Source organism: Chiloscyllium plagiosum, unplaced genomic scaffold (genome assembly GCF_037043375.1).
Source record: "Chiloscyllium plagiosum isolate Xiang-an unplaced genomic scaffold, Cpla_swu_hap1 HiC_scaffold_12, whole genome shotgun sequence".
Classification (NCBI taxonomy): domain Eukaryota; kingdom Metazoa; phylum Chordata; class Chondrichthyes; order Orectolobiformes; family Hemiscylliidae; genus Chiloscyllium; species Chiloscyllium plagiosum.
The window spans coordinates 105,923,230-105,949,177 of record NW_028270150.1 but is presented as its reverse complement, the minus strand read 5'-3'; the positions used below and the strand labels follow the sequence as shown (position 1 = coordinate 105,949,177).

Sequence of the window (25,948 nt, the reverse complement as noted above, 5' to 3'; positions counted from 1 at the left end):
CACTGGTTGGTACGGCAGGAAAGGAAGAAGCGGAGGGCTTTGAGTCCTTCATGATGGGGGATGGAGGTGTACAGGGACTGGATGTCCATGGTGAAGATAAGACGTTGGGGACCGGGGAAGCGAAAATCATGGAGGAGGTGGAGGGCGTGGGTGGTGTCCCGAACGTAGGTGGGGAGTTCTTGGACTAAGGGGGACAGGACCGTGTTGAGGTATGCAGAGATGAGTTCAGTGGGGCAGGAGCAGGCTGAGACAATGTCCTTGGACTCCTCCATCGCCAGACCATAGCAACACGACGGTTGGAGGAAGAGCGCCTCATCTTCCGCCTAGGAACCCTCCAACCACAAGGGATGAACTCAGATTTCTCCAGTTTCCTCATTTCCCCTCCCCCCCCCACCTTGTCTCAATCAAATCCCACGAACTCAGCACCGCCTTCCTAACCTGCAATCTTCTTTCTGACCTCTCCGCCCACACCCCACTCCGGCCTATCACCCTCACCTTGACCTCCTTCCATCTATCGCATTTCCAACGCCCCTCCCCAAGTCCCTCCTCCCTACCTTTTATCTTAGCTGCTGGACAACTTTACTCATTCCTGAAGAAGGGCTTATGCCCGAAACGTCGATTCTCCTGTTCCTTGGATGCTGCCTGACCTGCTGCGCTTTTCCAGCAACACATTTTCAGCGCAGGTGGTATTTAACCCTGGTAACCATGAGGTGATGCACTTTGGAAGAGAAACAAGATGAGGGAGTATCTAAGGAATAACAGGACATAGAATATAGAACAGTACAGGCCCTTCAGCCCTCGATGTTGCGCCAACCTTTTATCCTACTCTAAGGTCAAATTAACGTACATACCCTTCATTTTATTATTATCGTAGTGGAGGATACTAGGTAGCCCAGAGGAACAGTGGGATCTTGGGATAATTATTCACAGATCCCTGAAGTAAGCAGAGCACATGAATAGGTTAGTTAAGAAGGCATATGGGACACTTGCTTTCATCAGTGTTGGAATAGAGTATAAGAGCAAGGAGGTAAATGCGGGAGTTGTACAGAACATCATTTAGGCTGGAGTGCTGTGTGAATTCTTGTCACCTTACTACAGGATGGATGTGATAGCACTAGAGGGAGTACAGAGGAGATTCACCAGGATGTTGCCTGGGATGGAACAATTGAGCTAGATAAGCATGGATTGTTTTATTTAAAAAGAGTAGAGATGGGAACATGATTGAGGTGTGTAAGATTATGAGGGGTATGACAAGGTGAGTATGGAGCAGTTGTTCCCTTTGGTTAAAGGGGTCAATCACGATGGGGCATAGTTTTAGGATCGGGGCAGGAAATTCAGACTGAATTTGCGAAAAACCTTTTTCAGTCAGGGGGTGGTGGGAATCTGGATGGAACTGCCAGGTAAGGTAGTTTAGGCTGAAAACCTTACAACCTTTAAAAAAAATTTGGATGAACACTTGAAATATAGGACATTCAAGGATATAGGACAAGTGCAGGAAATTGGGATTAATGTGCCTTTCGTGGGAGTTATTGTCGATACAGACTTGATGGGCCAAAGGGCCTCTTCTGTGCAGTATGACTCTATGATTGTGAGTTGCGACGTTAACAAGCAATAATGAGCGTCAGTTGCCATCATGCTGCTGCCCAATGAAAATCTCACTATGCTGCTTCTAAAAAGCACAAAAGATGGAATGATATGATCATGATGTTGAGATGGGCCTCGCTAGACTTGCTGCCTGATCCTGCCACACATCTTGTCATAGCCCACATCATTCAGAATCCCACACCATTCTGCTCACAGTCTGAGAATAAGGGGTCTCCCATTTAAGATTGTGATGAGGGTGAATTCTATCTCTCAAAGGGATGTGAGTCTATGGGAGGAGTGGTGGAGGTAAGGTCATTGGATCTTTTTAATGCAGATGTAGAGAGATTCTTGACCAATGAGAGAGTCAGGGACTATGAGTGGATAAGTGGGAATGTGGGTTTGACATTACAATTGGATCAGCTATGATCTTACTGAATAGCTCTTAAATTCAGTGTTAGTGTGCCAGTTTGTGACTTATCCCAACATGTCCTCGGTTGGTACCAATATAGCAATGTCTGAAAAACTTGAAGGGCCACAGTTCCAATTTATTGGTGAGTGAGTACTGTCATTGTACACTCGGTCAATCAAAGACTCCACTTTTATTTGTTACATTGTAAAATACTCCATAGGTCAGAAACATCACTAAATTCCTGAACATACTATCTGGTTGATTGCAGCAGAATGTGTGTGTGGGCTCTCTTCCGTCACTTCAATGTACTTCCACATCCGGAAGTTTTAACATTACTGGTGTAAAATCCTAAAATACCAACAAAGGTACAAATTAGGCCTTCACTCTTTGAACGCAGTAAAGATGTTAAATTTTCAATATTTAAAATGTTATTGACCTTCGAATAATCACTTAGAATGTAATTTTGAAATCTCAAGTCAAGTGCGCTTTGCTTTTAACAGCCAACCTGTCAATAAACTGATGCAGTGAATTAGTTTCAGCAAAGTTTAATTAATAATGAAGCTCCTTCAATGATATGGGACATAAATAACTTTAGCAATAAATTACCTTATTGTCTTTATGTCTCCATGCAGCAAAGGCTAAGCTAAGAGCAGCCAGGCAAAGTAAGATTCCAATAGACAAGAATATATAAGGAATGTAAGTCACCACACGTATTTTATAAAGTGCTGATTTCAGTTTCACTGCTGATTTATCATCGATTAAAGCTTGCTGTTGGACAAATGGGGGAGAAAGCAGAACCACAAAATTACTAAGGCACTTTTATACATTATCCTCATACCAAATGTTACATCTTTATGTAATTTAAGATGGATAAATTCCCAGGACGTGATCAGGTTATCCCAGAACTTTGTGGGAAGCTATAGAAGTGATTGCTGAGCTCTTTACGAAGATATTTGTATCACCAATAGCCAGGAGTGAGGTGCTGGAAGACGGGAGGGTGACTTATGTGGTGCCACTATGAAGAAAGGTGGTAAGGAAAAGCCAGGGAACAATAAACCGGTGAACCTGACGTCTGTGGTCGGTAAATTGTTGGAGCAAATTGTGAAGGACAGGATTTACATGAATTTGGAAAGGCATGGACTGATTAGAGATAGTCAACATTGCTTTGTGTGGAAAAAACAAATCTCACGAACTTTATTGAGGTTTTTTTTTGAAGAAGTGACAAGATTGAGGAAAGCAGAATGGTAGGTGTTGTCGAACACCTTGCAGAAGTCCATATAGACAAGGTTCGGCATGGTAGACTGGTTAGCAAAGTTAGATCACATGGAATCCAGGGGAGGTACCAGTTGGATACAAAATTACTTTGAATGTTAGAGACAGAGGATGATGGTGGTGGAGTGTTGTTTTTGGACTGGAGGCTTGTGACCAGTGGTATGCTGCAAGAATTGGTACTGGGTCCATAGCTTTTCATCATTTATATGATTTTAATGTGAATATAGGAGAAATTGTCAGTATATTTGCTGATTACACCAAAATTGGTGGGGTAGTGGACAGTGAAGAAGGTTACTGCAGAGTTCACAGGACCTTGATCAGATAGGCCAATGAGCCAAAGAGTGGCAGATAGAGTTTCATTTAGATAAGTGCAAGGTGCTGCGTTTTGGTAAGGCAAACCAGGGCAGATGTTATACAATTACTGGTAGGGTTCTGGGGAGTGCTGCCGAAATGTACAACCAGAAACTTTCAGTCCAACTTGTTCATACCAACAAGATATCCTAAATTAATTCAGTCCCATTTGCCAGCATTTGACACATATCCTTCTAACCCTTCCTGTTTCATATACGCATCCAGATGCCTTTTAAACGTTGTATCTGTATCAGACCCCACCACTTCCTCTGGCAGCTCATCCACACACGGACCACCCTCTGCGTAAAACGACTGCCCCTTAGGTCCCTTTTCTAGCTTTTCTCTCTCACCTGAAACCTATCCCCTCTAGTAGTGGACTTCCGTACACTGGGAAAAAGACCTTGACATTTTACCTACCTATGCCCCTCATGATTTTAGAAACCTTTATAAGGTCACCTTACAGCTTTCAATGATCCAGGGAAAACAGCTCCAGACTATTCAGCTTCTCCCTCTAAGTCAAAACCTGCAACCCTGGCAACATGCTTGTAAATCTTTTCTGAACACTTTCAGGTTTCACAATATCTTTCCTACAGCAGAGAGACCAGATTTGAACACTGGTTAGGCCACTTTTGGAATACAATGTCCTATACATGAGCTGAAAAATGTGTTGCTGGAAAAGCACAGCGGGTCAGGCGGCATCCAAGGAGCAGGAGAATCGATGTTTCGGGCATAAGCCCTTCTTCAGGAATGAGGAAGGTGTGCCAAGCAGGCTAAGGTAAAAGGTAGGGAGGAGGGACTTGGGGGAGGGGTGTTGGGAATGCGATAGGTGGAAGGAGGTTAAAGTGAGGGTGATAGGCCGGAGAGGGGGTGGGGGCGGAGAGGTCAGGAAGAAGATAGGCCGGAGAGGGGGTGGGGGCGGAGAGGTCGGGAAGAAGATAGGCCGGAGAGGGGGTGGGGGCGGAGAGGTCGGGAAGCCCCCACCCGCTTCTTTCCGATTTCTCCGACCTTCTTCAGGCTCATGCCCGAAACGTAAATTCTCCTGCTCCTTGGATGCTGCCTGACCTGCTGCGCTTTTCCAGCAACACATTTTTCAACTCTGATCTCTAGCATCTGCAGTCCTCACTTTTTCCTAAAACTCTCCTGGACCTTACCACTAACTGTTTTAGACTTGCCCTACCCAAAATGCAGCACCTCACATTTATCTAAAAGTGGTGCAAGGTGGATACAATTGCAACCTTTAAAAGTGATGTGGACAAGTTAAAAATCACACAACACCAGGTTATAGTCCAACTTGTTTATTTGGAAGCACGAACTTTCAGAGCGCTGCTCCTTCATCAGGTGGTTGTGGAGTAGGATCATACAACACAGAATTTATAGCTAAAGATCTCAGTGTCATGCAACTGAAACAATATATTGAACAAACCTAGGTTGCTGTTAAGTCTTTCATCTTTTAGAATGGGTAGCAGGTTTTGGTTCATTAATATTTAAATCCCAGAACTTCTTTCAAGTCACATTCTCAAGATAACTTAAGGTTTTATAAAAAAAGGTGGCACCTCAGCTCAGCCAATGCATTAAAAGGTGTGAGGTTAGAGTCTGTCTGTATCCCAATCTAGGTTCTATTTCCAAAGTAAGAATTTATAAATTGTTACATGGATTGACTGCTTGCATTAACTGCCTGCAGACTGTGTCTTTTCGAACAAAATAGAATGTATCTACAAATACAATTCTGCAAATGCAAAATCACTCCATAGACATTTAAAAGGCATGTGGATGGTTACATAAATAGGAAGTGTTTGGAGGTTTCTGGGCCAAACGCTGGCAAGTGGGACTAGATCAGTTTAGGTTATCTGGTTGGCACGGACGAGTTGGACAGAAGGGTCTGTTTCTGTGCTGTATAACTCTATGACTCTAAATGCCAGCCTCAGCTTGCCTTAATCCCAGTTTACACTTGGAACTCTCCATCAGTGCCTAAAGGTTTGACCTTACTGTTATGCATAAAGAATGCAATCCATTATGATCTCTCCAATGAAAGTCACCATTACGTAAATCCATTTATTTAATCAGACTCTTAGCATAAACACGATGTGAGCCATTTCAGGCTGTGATGAAGAAAACCTCCTTTGCTCACAAGCTTGGTTTTGTTGTCGTATTTTGTTTTACAGTTGCTCCTGTGAAGAACCCTGAGACATATCACTGTCCTCAATCTGCCATATTAAATGTAAGTTGTTGTTTCTGTTGTCAAACTCTAAACCCTGGAGATCAGCTCTTCACAAATATTTTGTGGTGTGAGCCCATTTTAATGCCTCAGACTTTCCAAATGACATTCTGATCTCTTTAAAAAAAAGGTTGGCTTCACAGAACTGAAACCAAAACACATATGTCTCTACTTTAGAAATCCAAATTCCTAATCACAAATTATACGTGATGCACTTGTACCACAGAATCACGGGAAAGATTCTGTGGTACAAGTCGGGGTTCTTCATTAGAAAAGACTCGAAGGCCTTTAATATTACAAAGTCTTTGAACAGAGGAGTTATGCAGAGGTTGACTCTTAAGTGCCCTCTGACATGGCTGGCAAGTTACTCAGTTCAAGGATGATTAGGGACACACAAAAAATATTGACCTAGCCAGTGACACCCACATCCCATGAAAGAATAAAGGAAAAATTAAATACTCATGATAATTCATTTTCACCAATTCAACTAAAGTCATTCTGATATCATTAGAAAATAAACATTATTTATACAGCCTTCATATCTACAGGCCTCCCCTAAGTAATTGCTTTTGAACCACAGTCAATATTTTCATTAACAAATACTGTATCCAATTTGTAAGCAGCAAGCACAGTAAGCTCCAGACTCAAAAATGGTGCATTTTATGTTCTTATATTTAAATGGTTTTGGTCAAGTAAATATTGACCAGGGCAAACACAGAAAAGTATCATGTGTTGAACAGTTAGAGACAAAAACACTACAGATGTTGGAATCCAAAGTAGAGGAGGAGGCTGGAAGACCACAGTAAGCCAGACAGTATCAGGAGGTGGAGAAGGCAGTGTATCGGTGTAGCCCTTCTTCAGGAATGGAGGTGGGGGTAGGGGAACTCAGATAAAGTGCTTACTGCTTACAAATTGGATGCTGCATTTGTTAATGCTGTGAAATACCACCACATTAGCCAGTGGAATTGAAATTCAATTAATAAGAAATGTGAAAATGAAAGCTAATCTTGGGAATGGAGACCACTGACAACTATCATCAATTGGTCATTAATGCCAGCCTCAGCTTAACAGGTCTGGCCTATATGTGACTGTAGAACCACAGCACTGGACTAGAAAGTGGCCCAGCAAGAGACTCAGTTCAAGGGTGATAAGGGAGCAGCAGCAAATACTGGCCCCTTCTCAGCACGGTCACATCCAGTTGTGAATGGTGGTGAACAGTTCAACAATGAACAGGAGTTGGAGGCTCTACATACGTCAAGATGGTGGCGAATAGGATACTTCAGTGGGAGCTCATCCACTCTGCCTGTTTATTTTTGTCATTTTCTTCTGTTTTGTGTTTTATTCTCTTCTTTCTTGAGGCAGTCTCACGGCCCAGTGTGGTCAGCACCACGTGGCAGTCTTGCGGCCTGCCAGTCCTTTGATGGCCCGTGGTGACTTCTGGCCTTGTGAGCCTCAAGGTGAAGCTAAAGTGAAGCCCAGCGCTGTCTGGAGGCCGGGTTGGAAGGACTATTGTTCTGAACTTTCTATTTATCTATTTTCTCATTTATTCCTACAATCTGTAATGCTGGAAGCTTTATTTATTTATTTTTCTATTTTTTACCCTAAGAACATGTACTGAAGAATCTGTACTTGGGTACCTTGTACCTAAGATGACGCCATAAGTAGTGACTTTCTACTGTACTCATTTGATACATCAGGAACAGTGTAATGTTGTTGCACTGTTTCACACAGATTTTGTCTTTGGTTTACAGAGTACACTTTCTCCCACTTCAGTAGCTGGTCCTCATACTTACCCCTTCTACCAGCAAAGCCCATGTCATCCTCAGTTTCAACTTTCTCTCTCTCTCTGTTCATTTAGACACATCCTTCTTGCCCAGCCCCCCATCAAAATCCTACCCCAACTCAAACTTTGTGCCCAGATGCCTCATTAACATCAGGCCTAAAATCAAAACATGCAACTTACCTCATTTAAAAAGAGGACTGGTAAAATCATTGTCCGCATTTGACTAGTTTGGCTGCAAATAAATGAATTGAAAACATGTTGTGAAATATTTGTGAATATTTAACTAATGTAGAATTTTAAATCAACTACACAGTTTTTACATGATTCCAATGGCATCAAAATTGGGAGAGGTGTTTAATACTGAGGATGATGACAACAAGCTAGATAGACACAAATGAAATTGAAGAATGGACATATAATTTAAAAATACATTTCAGTATAAAGTTCAAATACTGTAAGATAAGTAGACACACATTCAGGTAAACCAGGCAGAGATCCTGACCTTAGAAAAAGCAATATGAGTGAGACAAACAGCAGTGCATAACCAGAATAGGACAATCCTGAGATTTGAAAAAAAGCATTGGCTCAGGAAACCGCACAGGTCCTTAAGCATGGGACTGTAAAGGAGAAATGGAAGGGAAAGTGCACGATCTATAAAAGTGTACCAGTGCAGTGGCACCATAATGATCCACAGCCATAAAACAGTGCCCTGTACACACTGCAGGGTCCTTTTTCTGCTGAATAATTGACCATTTTGGGAGGATGTGCTAAAGTAAAACCTCTACTTTCAAAGAAAATGTCATCCCACAATTGGCTACTTAATCATGTTCGCAAATCTCGATCACAAGAGGAACAACATTATTTCCTTGGTGAGATCAAAGACCCCATTCATGCCTTCTGGCCCACATTCCGATATGTAAGATCATTTGGCCCATCAAGACTGCTCTGCTATTTGATGAGTACAGGAATTGGGATGTCATGTTGCAGCTGCACAGGACATTTTGGAATATTGCATTCAATTCTAGTCTCTCCGCTACAGGAAAGATGTTGCTAAACTTGTAAAGATTCAGAAAAAATTGACAAGGATGTTCCCAGGGTTGGAGGGTTTGAGCTGTAGGGAGAGCCTGAATAGGCTGGGACTATTTTCCCTGGAGTGTCAGAGGTTGAGGGGTTGATGTTCTAGAAGTTTATAAAATCATGAATGTCATAGTTAAGGTGAAACGCCAAGGTCTTTTTCCCAGGATAGGGAAGTCCAAAACTAGAGGGCATAGGTTTAGGGTGAGAGGGGAATGATTTAAAAGGGACCTAATGGGCAACTTTTCCAAGTAGAGGGTGGTGCTTTTATGAAATGAGCTGCAAGAGCAGGTGGTGAAGGCTGGTACAATTATAACATCTAAAAGACATCTGAATGGGTATATGAATAGGAAGGGTTTAGAGGGGTATTGGCCAAGTGCTGGCAAATCGGACTAGATTAATTTAGGAAATCTGATTGGCATGGACAAGTGAACTGAAGGCTCTGTTTGTGTGCTTTACAAACCTATTACACTTAGATCATGGCTGATCGGATACAAATACAGAGAAAGCTGAAGAAGCATCTGTGGAAATAGGAACAGAGTTAATCTTTCAAGTCTGGTATGATTCTTCTTTAAATAAAATGCTCCTCAATTCCACTTTCCCGTCATTCCCTTACTGCTTAAAAATCTGTCCATCTCAGTTTTGAATATATATATATGTCAACGGATATATGACTAACTTTAAACTAGATACTGGAGCGAGTGTATTTGTTCTATCAGATGACCAACCACAATTATATCTGCAATGCCTTCAGCAATAAAAATCCAGGTACATAGTTCAGGTGGAAGTAAAAGTGAAGAGACATTTACAGACAGCACTTGAGTACAAGGTAAAGCAGATATTGGAGACAATGGTCTTAGACATTCTAGTCTGCACTGAATCTGTTGAAGAATATGGGCTGGGGGTTCAAGAGGCTTTAAACTGTTTACTAAAATGAAAAGTGTGAATTCTTGAAAAACGTCTATTCATTACCCAGGGCAAACTTTTAATAATACCCACAAAAAACAACACCATTAGTGAATTTCCAATCCCTGTTTTATCTTAAGTTTTCAACATTTCCTTGGTATGGTTAATCACCTAGAGAAATTTCTGCCTGGCCCAGTGTATTTATTGACGCCTTCAGACAGCGAATTAAAGCAAGCTCAAGCACAGTGTTGGAATTCATATCAGGAGCAAGCATATGACAAGGAACAAGGAGATATTCTGCTTTCACTGGACACCTTACCTTATTGTGACCCTTCACTACTGACTATAATTGCAGCTGATGCCTCATCTACATAGCTGTGGCAATACTGTTTCAAGAACAAGCAGATAGGTGTCATAGGCCAGTTTGCAATGCATCTAGAGCATGTCTGACACTGACAGGAGGTACATGGTCAAGGAGAAAGACACTGTTACATGGATTACAGTGTTACATGTAACCACTGTTACATGAAATTCTTGGATTACATCATCAGTTTAAATACAACACGATGGCTCAGTGGTTAGCACTGCTGCCTCACAGCGCCAGGGACCCGGGTTCGATTCCTGCCTAAGGCGAATGTCTTTGTGGAGTTTGCACAATCTCCCGGTGTCTGCGTGGGTATCCTCCCACAATCCAAAGATGTGCAGGTCAGGCGAATTGGCAGTGCTAAATTGCCCATTGTGTTAGGTACATTAATCAGGGATAAATATAGGGTAGGGGAATGGGTCTGTGTGCATTACTCTTAGGAGGGTTGGTGTGGATTTGTTGAGCCGAAGGGCCTGCTCCCATACTGTTGGGAATCTAATCTAAAAGGTCATCATATAGACTTATCAGAAGCTGCTAGGCTCTTTATCTGATTTGGCCCTAATAAGTCAAAGCAGCAGTCAATGAATGGTAGGATGCTAGAAATCTCTGAGGAATAGAGAGATCTCTGGGTGTTTGTGATTTATGAGAAATCTCTGAAGGTGACAGGACAGGTTTTACCTAGGTTAATAGGGTAGTTAAGGCATACCTTGTGCTTGTGTTTATCGTTCGTGGCATAGATTCTAAGAGCAGGAAGGTTATGTTGAAGTTGTACAGAACTTTGGTTGGGCTCTAGCTGGAGTATTGTATGCAGTTCTGGTCACCTCACTCTAGGAAGAATGTGATTGCACTGGAGGGGCTGCAGAGGAAATTCACCAGGATGTTGCCTGGGATGGAGCTTCCATCAAGGAAGACTGGATAAGATCGAGCTGTTTTCTTTGGAGCACAGAGGTTTCAGGGGAAACCTGACAGAGATGGATAAGATCATGAGGGACATGAGCAAGGTATATAGGAAGAAGCTGTTTTCCTTACCGAGAGAGGCAATAACGAGGGGGCAAAACTTTAAGGTGAAAGGCAGGCGCTTTTAGAGGGAACTTGAGGGAAGGCTTTTTCACCGAGAAGTTGGTGGGTCTGGAATGCTAGGTAAACGCCATTCCTGATGAAGGGCTTTTGCCCGAAACATTGATTTTACTGCTCCTCGGATGCTGCCTGAACTGCTGTGCTCTTCCAGCACCACTAATCCAGGGTCTGGAATGCACTGTCTGAGACTGTCATGTAGGGCAGGAAACCACATAATCTTTAAAACATACTTGGATGAGCACTTGAAATGTCATAATAATCAAGGCTGTGCGCCTAGTGTGGGAAAGTGGGACCGGTGTAGATTCAGAGTCGTTTTTTTGTCGGTGTAGACTCAATGAGCAAAAGTGTGTATTTTGTACTGTATAATTCTGAATAAACAATATATATTCATTCCACACCCCTCCCATTTATCTCTCCACCCCCGAGGCTCCCAGCCTCATTCCTGAACATAGAAAGGTACAGCACAGAACAGGCCCTTTGGCCCATGATACTGTGCCAAGGGTTAATCCTAATGTAAAATAAAATAACTTAACCTACGCACCCCTCAACTCACTGCTCTCAATGTGCATGTCCAGCAGTCACTTAAATGTCCCCAATGATTCTGCTTCCACTATTTTTACCCAAAACATCGATTCTCCTGCTCCACGGATGCTGCCTGACCTGCTGTGCTTTTCCAGCACCACTCTAATCTTGACTCTATTCACCAGCATCTGCAGCACCCACTACTGCCTAATACATATTCATTATCTATCTGTTGGCTATACCATTAGTGATTTACTAGAGACTCATTTTCAGCATCGTCTTGTACTTTGTCGCATTTACTTTGTTAATTCCCATCTGCACTTTGAAACAACAGAAACATTGAACTCAAGAGGACAACAATATGTGAAAAATGGCAAGAAAAGTAAAGAGCAGATATTCATTCAAAAAGGACCAACATCTTTGTCAAAAAGTCAATCTTCAAAAGCCAAGGCTGTAGGATTCTAACTGCAGGCTGTCAGAAGCTTGATACCATCCAGAATAAAGCAACCCACATGATTGGCACCACCTTTGACATTCATTTCCTGCACAGTAGGAGCAGTGCGTACAATCTACAAGACAAACTGCAGAAATTCACCCAAGGCTCCTCAGATAACACCTCCATGACCACTTCCAGTTAGGAGTCGTCAAAAAGTGTGGCGCTGGAAAAGCACAACAGGTCAGGCAGCATCCGAGGAGCAGGAGGGTCAACATTTTGGGCAAAAGCCCTTCATCCGTTCCTGATGAAGAGTTTCTGCTCGACACATCGATTCTCCTGCTCCTCAGATGCTGCCTGACCCGCTGTGCTTTTCCAGCGCCACACTTTTCGATTCTGATCTCCAGCATCTGCAGTCCATACTTTCTCTAGTTAGAAGGACTTAGGGCAACAGGTATGTGGGAACATCACCCCTTGTAAGGTCCCCTCCAAGCCACTCACCATCCTGACTGGGAATTATGTGACTGTTCCTTCAGTGTCACAGGGTCAAAATTCTGGAACTCCTTAGTGGGCAGCACGGTGGCACAGTGGTTAGCACTGCTGCCTCACAGCGCCAGAGACCTGGGTTCAATTCCCGCCTCAGGCGACTGACTGTGTGGAGTTTGCACATTCTCCCCGTGTCTGCGTGGGTTTCCTCCGGGTGCTCCGGTTTCCTCCCACAGTCCAAAGATATGCAGGTCAGGTGAATTGGCCATGCTAAATTGCCCCTAGTGTTAGGTAAGGAGTATATGTAGGGGTATGGGTTGTTTGCGCTTCGGCGGGTCGGTGTGGACTTGTTGGGCCATGGTCCTGTTTCCACACTGTAAAGTAATCTAATCCTTCCTGAATGATATTGGGGGTCCACCTGCAGTACGTGGATTGCAGCAGTTCAAGAAGGCAGCTCACCACCACCTTCTCAAGGGCAACTAGGGATGGGCAATAAATGGTGACACACTTTGTGAATGAATAAAAATCACATTAATTGGCAAAATTATGAGGTGCCCTGCTCCAACAGAATCTGCACCATTGTACCTCAGTGGTTTGTTCACTGTGTTAAACGTTTGGGGAGAGTGTGCTAAGTATATCTGGAGGTTTTATTGAATCTAGTTAAAAATCAAACACCACCAGATTGTAGTCCAACAGGTTTAACTGGAAGCACTAGCTTTCGGAGCGTTGTCAACCACCTGATGAAGGAGCAGCGCTCCGAAAGCTAATGCTTCCAAATAAACCTGTTCGACTATAACCTGGCGTTGTGTGATTTGTAACTTTGTACACCCCAGTCCAACACTGGCGTCTCCAAATCACTATTGAATATAAGCTCTCTTAGTTCAGTCCCTAAAATCAAGGAGATATTCAATGAATGTGGATATTCTCAGCAATTCTTTCAGTCTATTTGGGAAACAGTTACATTCATCCTTAGATAATCAATCTGAGTGTGTAAAAGGAGTCACTTACACAACGCCCTTCACCGACTCGACATGAATATTGATCTGCATTCTCTTGGCTGCTCTGACAGGGATACCAGTCATCTGGAAGGAATGGGAGAACACAATTACCTCAGCTGGATGGATTTCTATATCAATTCTCTGTGCTTCAAGGTTTTGTGGTCACCCTGGGACATGGCTGCTGCCACAGGAAACCCAAGAGAAGGCATCTGCAAGAGTCATTGAATTATCCTTGTTAATGTAATATTCTCAATGTCAAACAGCAACCTAAAATGGCCACAATTATGGCAACAACATGTAAAGCTTTCAGAGGTGATGCACACATTGTACATGAGGTGATCTCTTGTGGATGATACTTGGTTTAAGGTGTGAGATATTGTGTTATGGGATATTGTATTATAGGCTATCTTTATTAACTCATTCACCAGCTTGCTATATTCATTAATATAAGGTTCCCATTCATTCATTCATAACCCTTTTCTAACTCATTATTTACTGTAACACGGTTTCATTCATAAAACCGCAGTTCTGTAATATCCAAATTTAAGAACAACCCTTTCAAATCCATTACTGCATTTCCATACCTTATCAGCCCTTGCTGCTCAGCACACAGAATAATACCATCCCCATCAAGTCTTCACGAAACATTATAATATTAATCAGCCCTTACCAACCATCTCCAGGGCCTGAATAGATTAAGTACTTGTTAAATGTCTTTTAACTGGGCCATTATCCCTTTAAGTGATTCATTGAAATTGCATGAACGAATGAAACTCATACCAGCAAATAGTAAACAAATCTCACAACCCAGCTGCAGTAATCAAGAGTGGGTTCATTTGTCATTTCTCCCATATACAACTGAAACAGTAAAAACGAGACAGCGTTCCTCCAGGACCAAGGATAGCACAAACAGCATGATCATATCCAGGGTGGCATAAAGTGCATAAGAAGTGCAAAACACACAAGACAGCACGGTAATTCCTGACATGTCAAGACAATAGGCACAGTGGTGTACAAATTACAGAGTAATAAAAGAATGATAATTAATAAAACATTGTTCAAGCAGCAATTTGAAGTCATGCAAAGAGTTTAGATGGAATAGAGTCTGATCATACTGTGTTAAGAAGCCTGATGGCTTAGAGGAAGAAACTGTTGAACAGTCTGGCCGTGAGAGATTGAATGCTCTGGTATCTTCTTCCAGAAGAAAGTGAGGACTGCAGATGCTGGAGATCAAAGCTGAAAATGTGTTGCTGGAAAAGCGCAGCAGGTCAGGCAGCATCCAGGGAACAGGAGAATCGACGTTTCGGGCATGAGCCTTCCTGAAGAAGGGCTCATGCCCGAAACGTCGATTCTCCTGCTCCTTGGATGCTGCCTGATCTGCTGAGCTTTTCCAGCAACACATTTTCAGCTATCTTCTTCCAGATGGCAGGATAGAGAAGAGTTTGAGTGAGGGGTGTGTGGGGTCTTCCACAATGCTCTTAGCCTTCCAGATGCAGCGTGTGGTGTAAATGTCAGCAATGGAGGGAGAGAGACCCCGATGATCCTCTCAGCTGTCCTCACTATCCGTTACGGGGTCTAACAATCAGAGGCAGTGCAATTCCTGAACCAGGCAGTGATGCAGCAGCTCAGGGTACTCTCAATGAACCCTCTGAAGAATGTGGTGAGGATGGGGGGCGGGTGGGCTTTCCTCAGCCTGAGCAGAAAATAGAGACACTGTTGGGCTTTTTTGGCTATGGAGCTGGTGTTGAAGGTCCAGGTGTGATTCTCCATCGCGGGGGGGGGGGGGGGGGCGGGGGGGTGGGGTGGGGGGGGGGTATGCCAAGAAATTTGGTGCTCTTCATGATCTTCACGGGGAAGTCGTCGATGTCCAGCGGAGAGTGGACACTCTGTGCCCTCCTAAAGTCAAGAACCTTCTCTTTCGTTTTGTCCACATTCAGAGATAGGTTGTTGGCTCTGCACCAGTCCATTAGCCTCTGCACCTCCTCACCTGTATGCTGTCTCATCGTTCCTGTTAATGAGGCCCACTACAGTCATGTCATCAGCGATCTTAACAATATCCTTTCTTCTTTTATTAAGTCTACTTACAATTTTTAACGTATTTGGAGCATATAGGCCTATATTGTTGCTAATATTTACTAACATAAAGGGCAAAAGGACTAACACTTCCTCATTATGCAAGCAGACCTCACAGACACCCCAACAGAAGTAGCAGCCAGCACTTAACACATGTTTTAATCCATCTCCTGTCTCCCAGGACAGAGGCCCTTCAAACCTTTGTGTACTATAGATAAAAAATGCAACATCAAGGTAATAATGCACTTTTAATATATGTAAGAGCTGTGTATAAAGGGGCTCCTGTAAGAATTGTATTTCAGGACTGTTTTGCTGCCTTGAACTGGTGAAGTGATTGCTGAATAAAAGCAGCTATTTCCACCCCTCCCTGATTTCGGTCGTTATTTGAACATGATCCCACACAGGGCACAGGATGACAAAATGTAGATGGTGAACTACGTTAGTCCCTGTCTGAAGTCATACATTTGATCTTTATTTGCATGCAATACAACAACTTGTACTGATGTAGAGCCTTTATGAGGTAAAGTGTCACAAGATCATTTGTTGTGTTATCAAACCAAATGTGACACCAAACTGCTCCTCAGGAGGCACTAGGGCAGTGAACAGTCAAGGAGGTTTAAGGGTTGCCCACAAAGGATGGAAGGAGGGAATTTCAAGCTTAGGGCTCAGGAAAGTTTTTCCGGTGGGTGAGGCTAGGACAGGGGATTACACTCAGGGATGTTCACAAAGCCAGAGGCAGAGAGCCCCTGATGTCTTAGAGGCTGGTGAGGCAGGAGATTACAGATATAAGGAGAGGCGAGGCCATGGAGGGACTTGAAAACAAGGAAGAGAATTTTAAAACTGAAGCCTTGCTTCACCAAGACCCAATGTGGGTAAGATAGCACAGCAGGTGATGGGGAATGGGGCAGGATGCAATTAGGACATACATACGCACATACAGAAGTACACATATACACATATGCAGAAGTTCATATATACACATATCCACATCCATACATACATGAGCTTGTATATACACATACATAGACATGAGCACGCATGCACCCACGGACATGTGAACATGAGCATGTATATACATACCATATCTAAGTATGCTACATAGGCATGCTTGCATAAACTCATACATGAGCATGTATACACATACAGATGCATGAACATGTATACACAAACATGAACATATTTACACACACATACAATGGTCATTCACCCACTATGGATATACACATGAGCATGCATACACATAGATGTGCGTGCACTTGCACACATATGCACACAGTAACATACATACATGCATGAACACACACATACATACACAAGCACAAAAAGACACATGAACACACATATGCACACGTACATTAGCACATATAAACAAACATACACAAATTTTAAATCAGTTCCCATATCTAGAATATAAAACTATTCTTGGTAATGGTACCCATAACAACTGTCAATGTGAAAAACCATCTGGTTCACAACTGTCCTATTGTCCTTATCTGGTATGGCTGACATATTACAGCATTACACAATTGTTACAGTGCTATTCAGCCCATCATTTCTGCACTGACTCTAAGTATTGTAAATTAGTGCCATTCTCCTGCCTTTTCATCAGAACCCTGTTTCTATTTAAGTTATCACCCAATGCCCTCTTGAATGCCCCAGTTGAATGTGCCAATGAGCCACAACAATAACTGCTCTCTCGAATGGTCTGGGCATGCCACTCAGTTCATGGGCAATTAGGGATGGACAATAAATGTGGTCTTGCCAGCAACATCCAAGTCCCATCACAGAATAAATAAAATATCACATTTTTTAAAAAGGCTTGGGGATGACATGTATAGCACAAACAGTTATGTTCGCTTACCGGTTCAATATCGAGGAATGTTTGATGAGCTTCTGTATTAGGTTCCATTCCGCCAATGTCACTCACTAGTCGCTGATCTCCATTGTAAAAATGAGGTGATGATATGAAAATAGGGGCTCCTGGGATATCAGAGCAAAAGAAATGAAGTTTACATTTCAAAGGGAAATCAATCTGTTCTACTCCTTGTCAATGCTAGACGCATGAAGCAGGGACTGAGAATAGGCTCTGCATCTGGGGACAATGTCATGGATTGTGACAGTGTTCCCTTGCACACCAGTTGGTGATGTAACAGTAGTGTAAATCTAATATTGACACCAGACCACTAGGAAATTACTGTGTATTGTGTTACTCCCAGGTGAGTAGAGGGAAACTAGCCCTCTCTGTTCACCTCTTAGTCTGGTCACAATAAAACAAAAGAAAGTGCAGAGGAATCTCAGCAGGTCTGGCAGCATCTGTGGAGAGAGTAACAGAGTTAATATTTTGAGTCCAGTATGTCTCTTCTCCAGAAGAAGGCTCACTGAGTTTTTCCAGCAATTTCTGTTTTTGTTTCAGATTTATAGCATCCAGTGTTCTTTGTAGTATTAAAGTATTGCAGCATATTTTTTTCCACCTAAGAATGTACCCGTCTATGGTTAAAAATGGAGTTTACTTTTGCTGTAAGAAATAAGAAGCCAATCAATGAGGTATTCCAAGTTAAAGAAAGAGGAAATATATTAACTGTCGAAATCTAGGAAAATAATTTAACAAAAATATCAAGTCATCAACTTTAGTGCAGTCAGAGCACACAATCAGATATATCCATACAGAAACACACACACACTTACATGCAGAGAGACACAGATGCAAGTGCACACAAACACAGGTACTCACAAGCACACACACGTGGACACAGAATCACACACAAGCATTCACAGACACACACTTACTCACCCTCACACAGGCATACATACTTGCACACAGATTCACAATAATCATTCACAAAACCTTGTACACAGAGACACAGACATACACACACATAACAACGTGTTGCATATGGACTACAGTGGTTCAATAAAGCAGCTTACCACCATCTTCTCTAGGGCAACAATGCAATAAATGCTGGCCCAGCCAGCAACACCTACATTGCATGAGGGAATGAAAAAAAAACACACATATACCCATTCTCACAAGCTCACACCCTGACACATTCATACTAATACATATGATCACAGACACACACTAATGTACACACAGGCACATAGACAAACTAATTTACACACACAGATACAGACATACACAGAGACACACAGACACAGACACACACACATAGACACACACACCCATATTCACTAATTAACACACACACATTGCTACACTCACAGTAATACACAACATCCACGCACACTAATACAAAATTAAAATGGAATAGTGCTGTCTACAAAGAGACATAACCATGTTTGTTTGGTTTGGTCCTTTGGTTGTCTTTAAGGCTAAAGTTTTTATCCTGAGGCTGATGCTGATTAACTGTCCTCTTGGATACAATCAGTCATAGCAAATTTTGCAGTTACTGAAAATGTTCAATTCCTTAATTAGTGTTCTCTCTAGCTGTTTCGTTAGGAGCCAGGAGTCAATTTCTTCAGAGAGAGAAAATAGAGACAGCAGCCTCTCTTCCATTATCTGCCCAAAGACACTCAGCACCTCCACTGAAATACTGGGTCCAGTGTGCATTCCAAGAGATCTACAGCACAGAAGATCATTCAGCCCATTATGTCTGACAACATTAATTCCATTTCCAGCTTTTGGCCTATTGCACTGGAGGTTACAGCAATGTATTGGAAAGCTAAATATTGCTTTAATCTTACAAGAGTTTTTGACTCTAACATCCTTTCAGGCAGTGAAATCCAGGCACTGTTAGTGAAAACCGTTTCTCCTCAACTCTTCTTTTTAGCTTTTTTAGTTTGTTGGCCCTCCTGAAGTGCATTACATCACACTTTTCGGCATTGAATTCCATTTGCCAGTGCTTTGCCCACCAGACCAGATCTTTCAGCTCTAAACCTCCTGAAGTTTAGAGCTATTCTCTTCATTATTTGTCACTCTACCAATTTTTGTGTCATCTGAAAACTTCTTTATCATACCCCCTTCCTTCAGGTCCAGATCATTAATGCACACCACAATAGCAAGGACTCCAGCACCAAGCCCTGAGGAACGCACTGGAAACAGATTTTCAGTCACAGAAACATCCGTCTACAATTGCCCTTAACTTCCTGCCTCTCAGCCAGTTTTCCGTCCAGCATGCCCCTTTACCTTGGATCTCATGGGCGCTTTCTTGACCATTCTGCCATGGGACCTTCTCAGAAGCCTTGCTAAAGTCCATGCAGACAATATTTATTGTCATACACTAATGGACACTTTTGCGTACCATTTCAAAAAAACCAAACTTGTCAAAAATGATCAACTCCTATCTTAGAATCCATACAGTGTGAAAGCAGGCCATTCAGCCCAAGCCCAGACCAACCCTCTGAAGAGCACCCCATCCAGACCCACCCAATCCCTGTAACCCATGGTTAACCCACATAACCTGAACATCCCTGGATACCAAGGGCAATTTAAGATGGCGAATCCACCTAACCTGTACATAGTCAGAGAGATGTACAGCATGGAAGCAGATCTTGCAGTCCAACTTGCACCGTGGGCGGCACGGTGGCACAGTGGTTAGCACTGCTGCCTCACAGCGCCTGAGACCCGGGTTCAGTTCCCGCCTCAGGCGACTGACTGTGTGGAGTTTGCACGTTCTCCCAGTGTCTGCGTGGGTTTCCTCCGGGTGCTCCGGTTTCCTCCCACAGTCCAAAGATGTGCAGGTTAGGTGAATTGGCCATGCTAAATTGTCCGTAGCCTTAGGTAAGGGGTGAATGCAGGGGTATGGGTGGGTTGCGCTTCGGAGGGTCGGTGTGGACTTGTTGGGCCGAAGGGCCTGTTTCCATACTGTAATGTAATCTAATCTAAAAAAAAACTTGTCCATGCCGACCAGATATCCTGAACTATATCCCTCTAAACCCCCCCTATTCATATAACCATCCAGATCCCTTTTAAATGTTAAAAATCACACAACACTAGGTTATAGTCCAAAAGGTTTATTTGGAATCACTAGCTTTCAAAGCTCTGCCTCTTCATCAGGTGGTTATGGAGCAGCATTTAAAATGTTGCAATTGTACTAGGTTCCATCACTTCCTCTGGTAGCTCATTCCATACACACACCATCCTCTGCCCCTTTGGACTGCGGCAGGAAACCGGAGTACCCAGAAGAAACCCACACAGATATGGGGAGAATGTGCAAACTCCACAAGACAGTTGCCTGGGACAGTGAGGCAGCACTGCTAACCACTGAGCCACCATGCTACTGTTAAGAAATTCATGCTGGTTAATTTGTTTCTGTCCGAATGCAGACATATCCAGTCTCTTCAAAATACTTTCTAACAACTTCCCCAACACTGGAGGTTAGACTGACTGACCTTCAATTTTCTGCTCTGTCCCTTCCTCCCTTTTTATATAATGGGACAACATTAGCAGTCCCCAAATCTTCCAGCAACTCACCCATCCTCCAAGCGGGTCTGTCTGTGACAACCATTGACTTTATTGTCACGTGTAATCAAGTACAAATGTACTGAAGTACAGTGAAAAGTGCATAAATGTTGCCACACAAGGCGCCATTTTAGGTACAAATACCTCGGTATAGTAAAAAGCAAGAACAAAGTTAAAAGTTAAATATTTGCATATGTTAATATCACATGTCTGGATGATGGGATGTTTCTATTTTCAGATACCTCCTTGGGGGTAATTGGCTTGTCTCCACCTTGGAAGGGGGCCTTGCAATTGTGAGCAATTGTTTCATTTCAATTTAAAACTATTCCAGTCAGTTGAATACTTTCACAGTATCCTTCTTTTAACATTCCATCCACCACTCCCCAGCTATTTTTGTTACTTCATGAGAGATGTATTTGCACTCAATTTTGACCTGATTATTGCTGATACTTATTAATTTTTAAAATGCAAGTTACAGTACAACAAAGCCTTCAAGGTGTGAATGTGCATCATGAATAAATATATTACTATTGTGGTTATTATTGTGTCAACCAGCACCTAACCAAAGTAAACTCTCCCAACCAATAAACAGACAAAAAACAGCTGCTAACTAGTAACCGGCTGACAGGACAGCCCCAAACAGTAAACAAGCAAAAGATTCACTAACCTAGTAATCATCGAAAATACAAGTTACTAATTAGTAATTAAGCAAAACAATCACAAACTTGTAACCCAAAAAACACAAGTCACCAACTATTAACCACTAAATAAAAACAACCATAAGTAATCAATAAAAACACAACATTGCCAAACAGTAAACAGACAAAAGAGTCATTGACTAGTAACCAACTGAAATATAATAGTCAGTTTTTGTTCCATATTTTAATGGTATTTTATTACAAAGGATAACGCTTGAGGTACCATTTGCTGTTTTGATTCCTGTTTAGTCAAGTTTTCCTTTTTCAGATTTTATCGTGAGGGAAATCCAGAGAACGAAAACTGTTGGAAATGCCTTGTGACCTCAACAAGCAGTGTTGGACTTTGTCACAGATTAGTTCAAGGATTCCAGAGGAACAGTGTGAGATTATACTACAAACTCTCAAAATATATTGATCAGACTCTGGACTCAATGTGATGTGCCAACAATGTTGGTGCACGGTCGATGATACACCACACGAGATATGATAACAGCTGGGCCGTTGACCACACTTGAGGTCTGATAGATTAATGCGATTTATAGAACTGATCAGGATGACTTTGAAAATTGTCTCGATTCTGTGAAGTGTCACATGCAAATTGACAACATGATCAAATTTGTTTCCAACCTGGATTTAGTGCGAAACAAATCGTAGATAATAAATCCAACAGAGAATTCTTTTACATTTATTGCATATCCCACGCTGCCTTTGAGAAGGTGGTGGTGAGCTGCCTTTTTGAACCATTAGGTCCTTGTGTTATAGATCAGAGTGGTGCTGGAAAAGCACAGCAGGTCAGGCAGCATCCGAGGAGCAAGAAAATCGACGTTTTGGGCAAAAGCCCTTCATCAGGAATAGAGGGAGGCTCTCCACCTGAAACGTTGATTTTCCTGGTCCTGGGATGCTGCCTGACCTGCTGTGCTTTTCCAGCACCACTCAGATCTAAACTCTGGTTTCCAGCATCTGCAGTCCTCACTTTTGCCTCCTTGTGTTATAGGTTGACCCACAATGCCCTAGGGAAGGAGTTCCAGGATTTTGGCCCAGCGACACTGAAGGAATGGTGACATATTTCCAAGTCAGAATGGTGAATGGCTTGGAGGGAAACTTACAGGGGATGGTGTTCCCATGTATCTGCTGCCCTTGTCCTTCTAGATGAAAGTGGTCGTGAGTTTGGAAGGTAATGTCGGAGGATCTTTGGTGAATTCCTGCAACGCATCCTATAGACAGGACACACTGCTGCTACTGAGTGCCAGAGGTGGAAGGAGTGGATGTTGAATGGGGATGGAGGTAAATGTTGAAGGGGATGGGGGTAAATGTGAAAGGGATGGTTGATAATTATTGAAGGGAGGAATTGTTGGGGGTGAATGTTGAAAGGGTACGAGTTAGTAAATGTTGAAGCCGGTGGATTGAAGGGGATTTCAGGGATGAATGTTGAAGGAGTGTATGGGGGTGAATGCTGAAGGGAGATGGAGATGAACGTTGACGGGGGAGGTGGCATTTGATCAGTAAATACATAGGGATGTGTTAGAATGTGAGCCATGATCAAACAAGGCTTGCATTTATGCAACCTTCAGACTTTACAGTCAGTTAGGACTGTAATCACTTAAATAATGTAGAAAAAAAAGAGCCAATTGGGATCAGAGAGATCTCAGAAACAGCCACATGCTAATGACTACACAATCCATCGTAATAACGTCGGTTGAGGAATTTGTATTGGTCAAGAACTCGGATACCTCGCTCCACTCTCCCATAAGGCCATTGGGTCTTTTGCATTCACCTAAGAGAGCAAGGTAATGCCTCGATTGAACATCTGACCTGGAAGACAGCATATCCGAGTTATAGGATATGCTGTTCCTTGGATGCTGCCTGACCTGCTGCACTTTTCCAGCAACAAATTTTCAGCATATCCGAGTTGCCTGTTTTGGGCTGAATGGTTTATTTCTGTAGACGTCTCTGCCAACGCTAAGGGTACAATGACCCACTTGTGGGACCGCAAAGTGATTCTGTTTTCAGATGTGTAGGAAGCTGACTGAACAGTGCCAGCTCTACATTGCCCTATGACCCCGGCAGAGTAAGAGATTGTCAATGGCCCACCTTGTCTGCAGGTGCTGATATTCAGGACTCCTGACAATGGACAGTTCCCTCCTGGACAACACTCTTTGTTACTGGGATGGTCACTTGCGAAAGCCTCTTTTGGCAGAATAAATCGATAGGCACCAATGCCTTCTACTTCGACCTCCTTTTCAAACATCAAATAGAAAGACCTGTGTGAAGCAGCAACAATTGGAAGTCATCTCTTGCTTGAAGTTATTATTTTTCACTTACAACACACACACACACACACACACACACACACACACACACACACACACACACACACACACACACACACACACAACGCCAGCTCCTCCCCATCCACTGTCCCCTTATGTACATCCCAGTCCTCTCTACGTTGGCTCCATTCTATCTGCTTTGAGCTCTCATACTCCTTCCGTTTCACCCTCTTCATTCCCTTCCACCTCCAGTATTATTCCACAGCTACATAGCACCTAAAGAGTGTAGGCAAAAGTGAGGACTGCAGATGCTGAAAATCAGAGTGGTGCTGGAAAAGCACAGCAGGTCAGGCAGCATCCAAGGAGCAGGAAAATCGACATTTCGGGCAAAAGCCCTTCATTAGGAATGAGGCTGGGAGCCTCCAGGGTGGAGAGATAAATGGGAGGGGGTTGGAGCTGGGGAGAAGGTAGCTAAGAATGCAATCGGTGGATGGAGGTGGGAATGAAGGTGATTGGTCGGAGAGGAGGGTGGAACGGACAGGTGGGAAGGAAGATTGGCAGATAGGACAGATCATGAGGATGGTGCTGAGCTGGCAGGTTGGAACTGGGGTAAGGTGGGTGTACCAGATTCACGTTACACAAGTGCCAGTCAACAACCATCAAGGGAGAATCTAACCATCATCTCTTGACAATTAATGGTGTTACGATTATTAAAGCCCTCACTATCCACAATTACCATTGACCAGAAACTGAACTGGACTTGCCATATAAATAAAAACTAAAAGAACTATGAATACTGTCTGTGTGGAGTTTGCACGTTCTCCCTGTATCTGCTCTGGCTTCCGCCCACAGTCCAAAGGTGTGCAGTTCAGGTGAATTGGCCATGCTAAATTGTCCGTAGTGTTAGGTGTGTTAGTCAGGGGTAAATATAGGGTATGGAATGGGTCTGGGTGGGTTGGTCTTCAGAGGGTCGGTGTGGACCTGTTGGGCCGAAGGGCCTGTTTCCACACTGTAGGGAATCTAACCTAATCTAATCAAATACAGAAGTTGCTAGAAAAGCTCAGCAGGTTTGGCAGCATCTAAAGAGAACTCAGAGTCAATGTTTCGGGTCTGGTGACCCTTCCTCAGGACTGATGGTAGCTGGGAAAATGTCAGTTTATATGCAGACATTGAGGTGGGGGGGGGGAAAGGGCTAAGCAATAAGTGATAGGTGGTGATGGAGTCCAAAGAGACAGAACAGTTAGAGCTGAAAATGTGTTGCTGGAAAAGCGCAGCAGGTCAGGCAGCATCCAAGGAGCAGGAGATTCTATGTTTTGGGCATGAGCCCTTCTTCAGGTTTCCTGAAGAAGGGTTCATGCCCAAAACATTGATTCTCCTGCTCCTTGGATGCTGCCTGACCTGCTGCACTTTTCCAGCAACACATTTTCAGCTCTGATCTCCAGCATCTGCAGTCCTCACTTTCCCCCCCAGACAGAGCAGTTAGACAGACAAAGGAGTCGATAAAGATCTGGCTGGGAGGTTGAATAACTGTTGATGGAGACTGTTAGTGGCTAATAATAGGTAGTGTGTAATGGCAGACTTTGTGATAACAAGGCCTGGTTGTGTGTCTAGGGTTGGGGACGAGAACATGGGAGAGTTCAGGCCCTAAAATTATTGAACTCAATACTGGGTCCAAAGGGCTGCAGGGACCCCAAGCGAAAATAAGGTGCTGTTCTACCAGCTTGCGCTGAGCTTTGCTGGAACACCGCAGCGAGCCTGTGACAGAGATGTTGGCCAGGGAATATGGTGGTGTGTTAAAGTGTGTAACGGCAAACTATGTGATAACATGGCCTGGTGTGTGTGGGGTTGGAGGCTAGGACTTGGGAGAATTCACGCCCTAAAATTATTGAATCTTACTGCCATATAAATGCTATGGTTACAAAAGCAGGTCAAAGGCTAGCAATCCTGCAGCGAGTAGCTCACCTCCCAAATCCCCAAAAGCCTGTCCACCATCTGCAGGGAATGTCAGGAGTGT

The 25,948-nt window shown here is 43.2% G+C and overlaps 1 protein-coding gene across 2 annotated transcripts in view; it reads right to left on the bottom strand.

Annotated features, from left to right (window-relative positions):
• Window positions 1–2,163: 2,163 nt before the first annotated feature.
• The window catches only part of LOC122551966 (lysosome membrane protein 2-like), a 78,443-nt gene continuing 54,658 nt past the window's right edge, over window positions 2,164–25,948 (bottom strand). Inside the window, exons 7-13 of one of the 2 annotated variants that reach the window (XM_087993162.1) lie at window positions 23,756–23,925; window positions 17,409–17,527; window positions 13,485–13,558; window positions 7,795–7,846; window positions 2,600–2,761; window positions 2,430–2,509; window positions 2,164–2,341 (exon numbers count right to left, since the gene is read on the bottom strand). In XM_087993162.1, the coding sequence (XP_087849288.1) occupies window positions 2,465–2,509; window positions 2,600–2,761; window positions 7,795–7,846; window positions 13,485–13,558; window positions 17,409–17,527; window positions 23,756–23,925 (622 nt within the window). In that variant the 3' untranslated portion in view covers window positions 2,164–2,341; window positions 2,430–2,464. The remainder of the gene's footprint in view (window positions 2,342–2,429; window positions 2,510–2,599; window positions 2,762–7,794; window positions 7,847–13,484; window positions 13,559–17,408; window positions 17,528–23,755; window positions 23,926–25,948) is intronic. The other variant, XM_087993161.1, reaches the window with a different exon arrangement.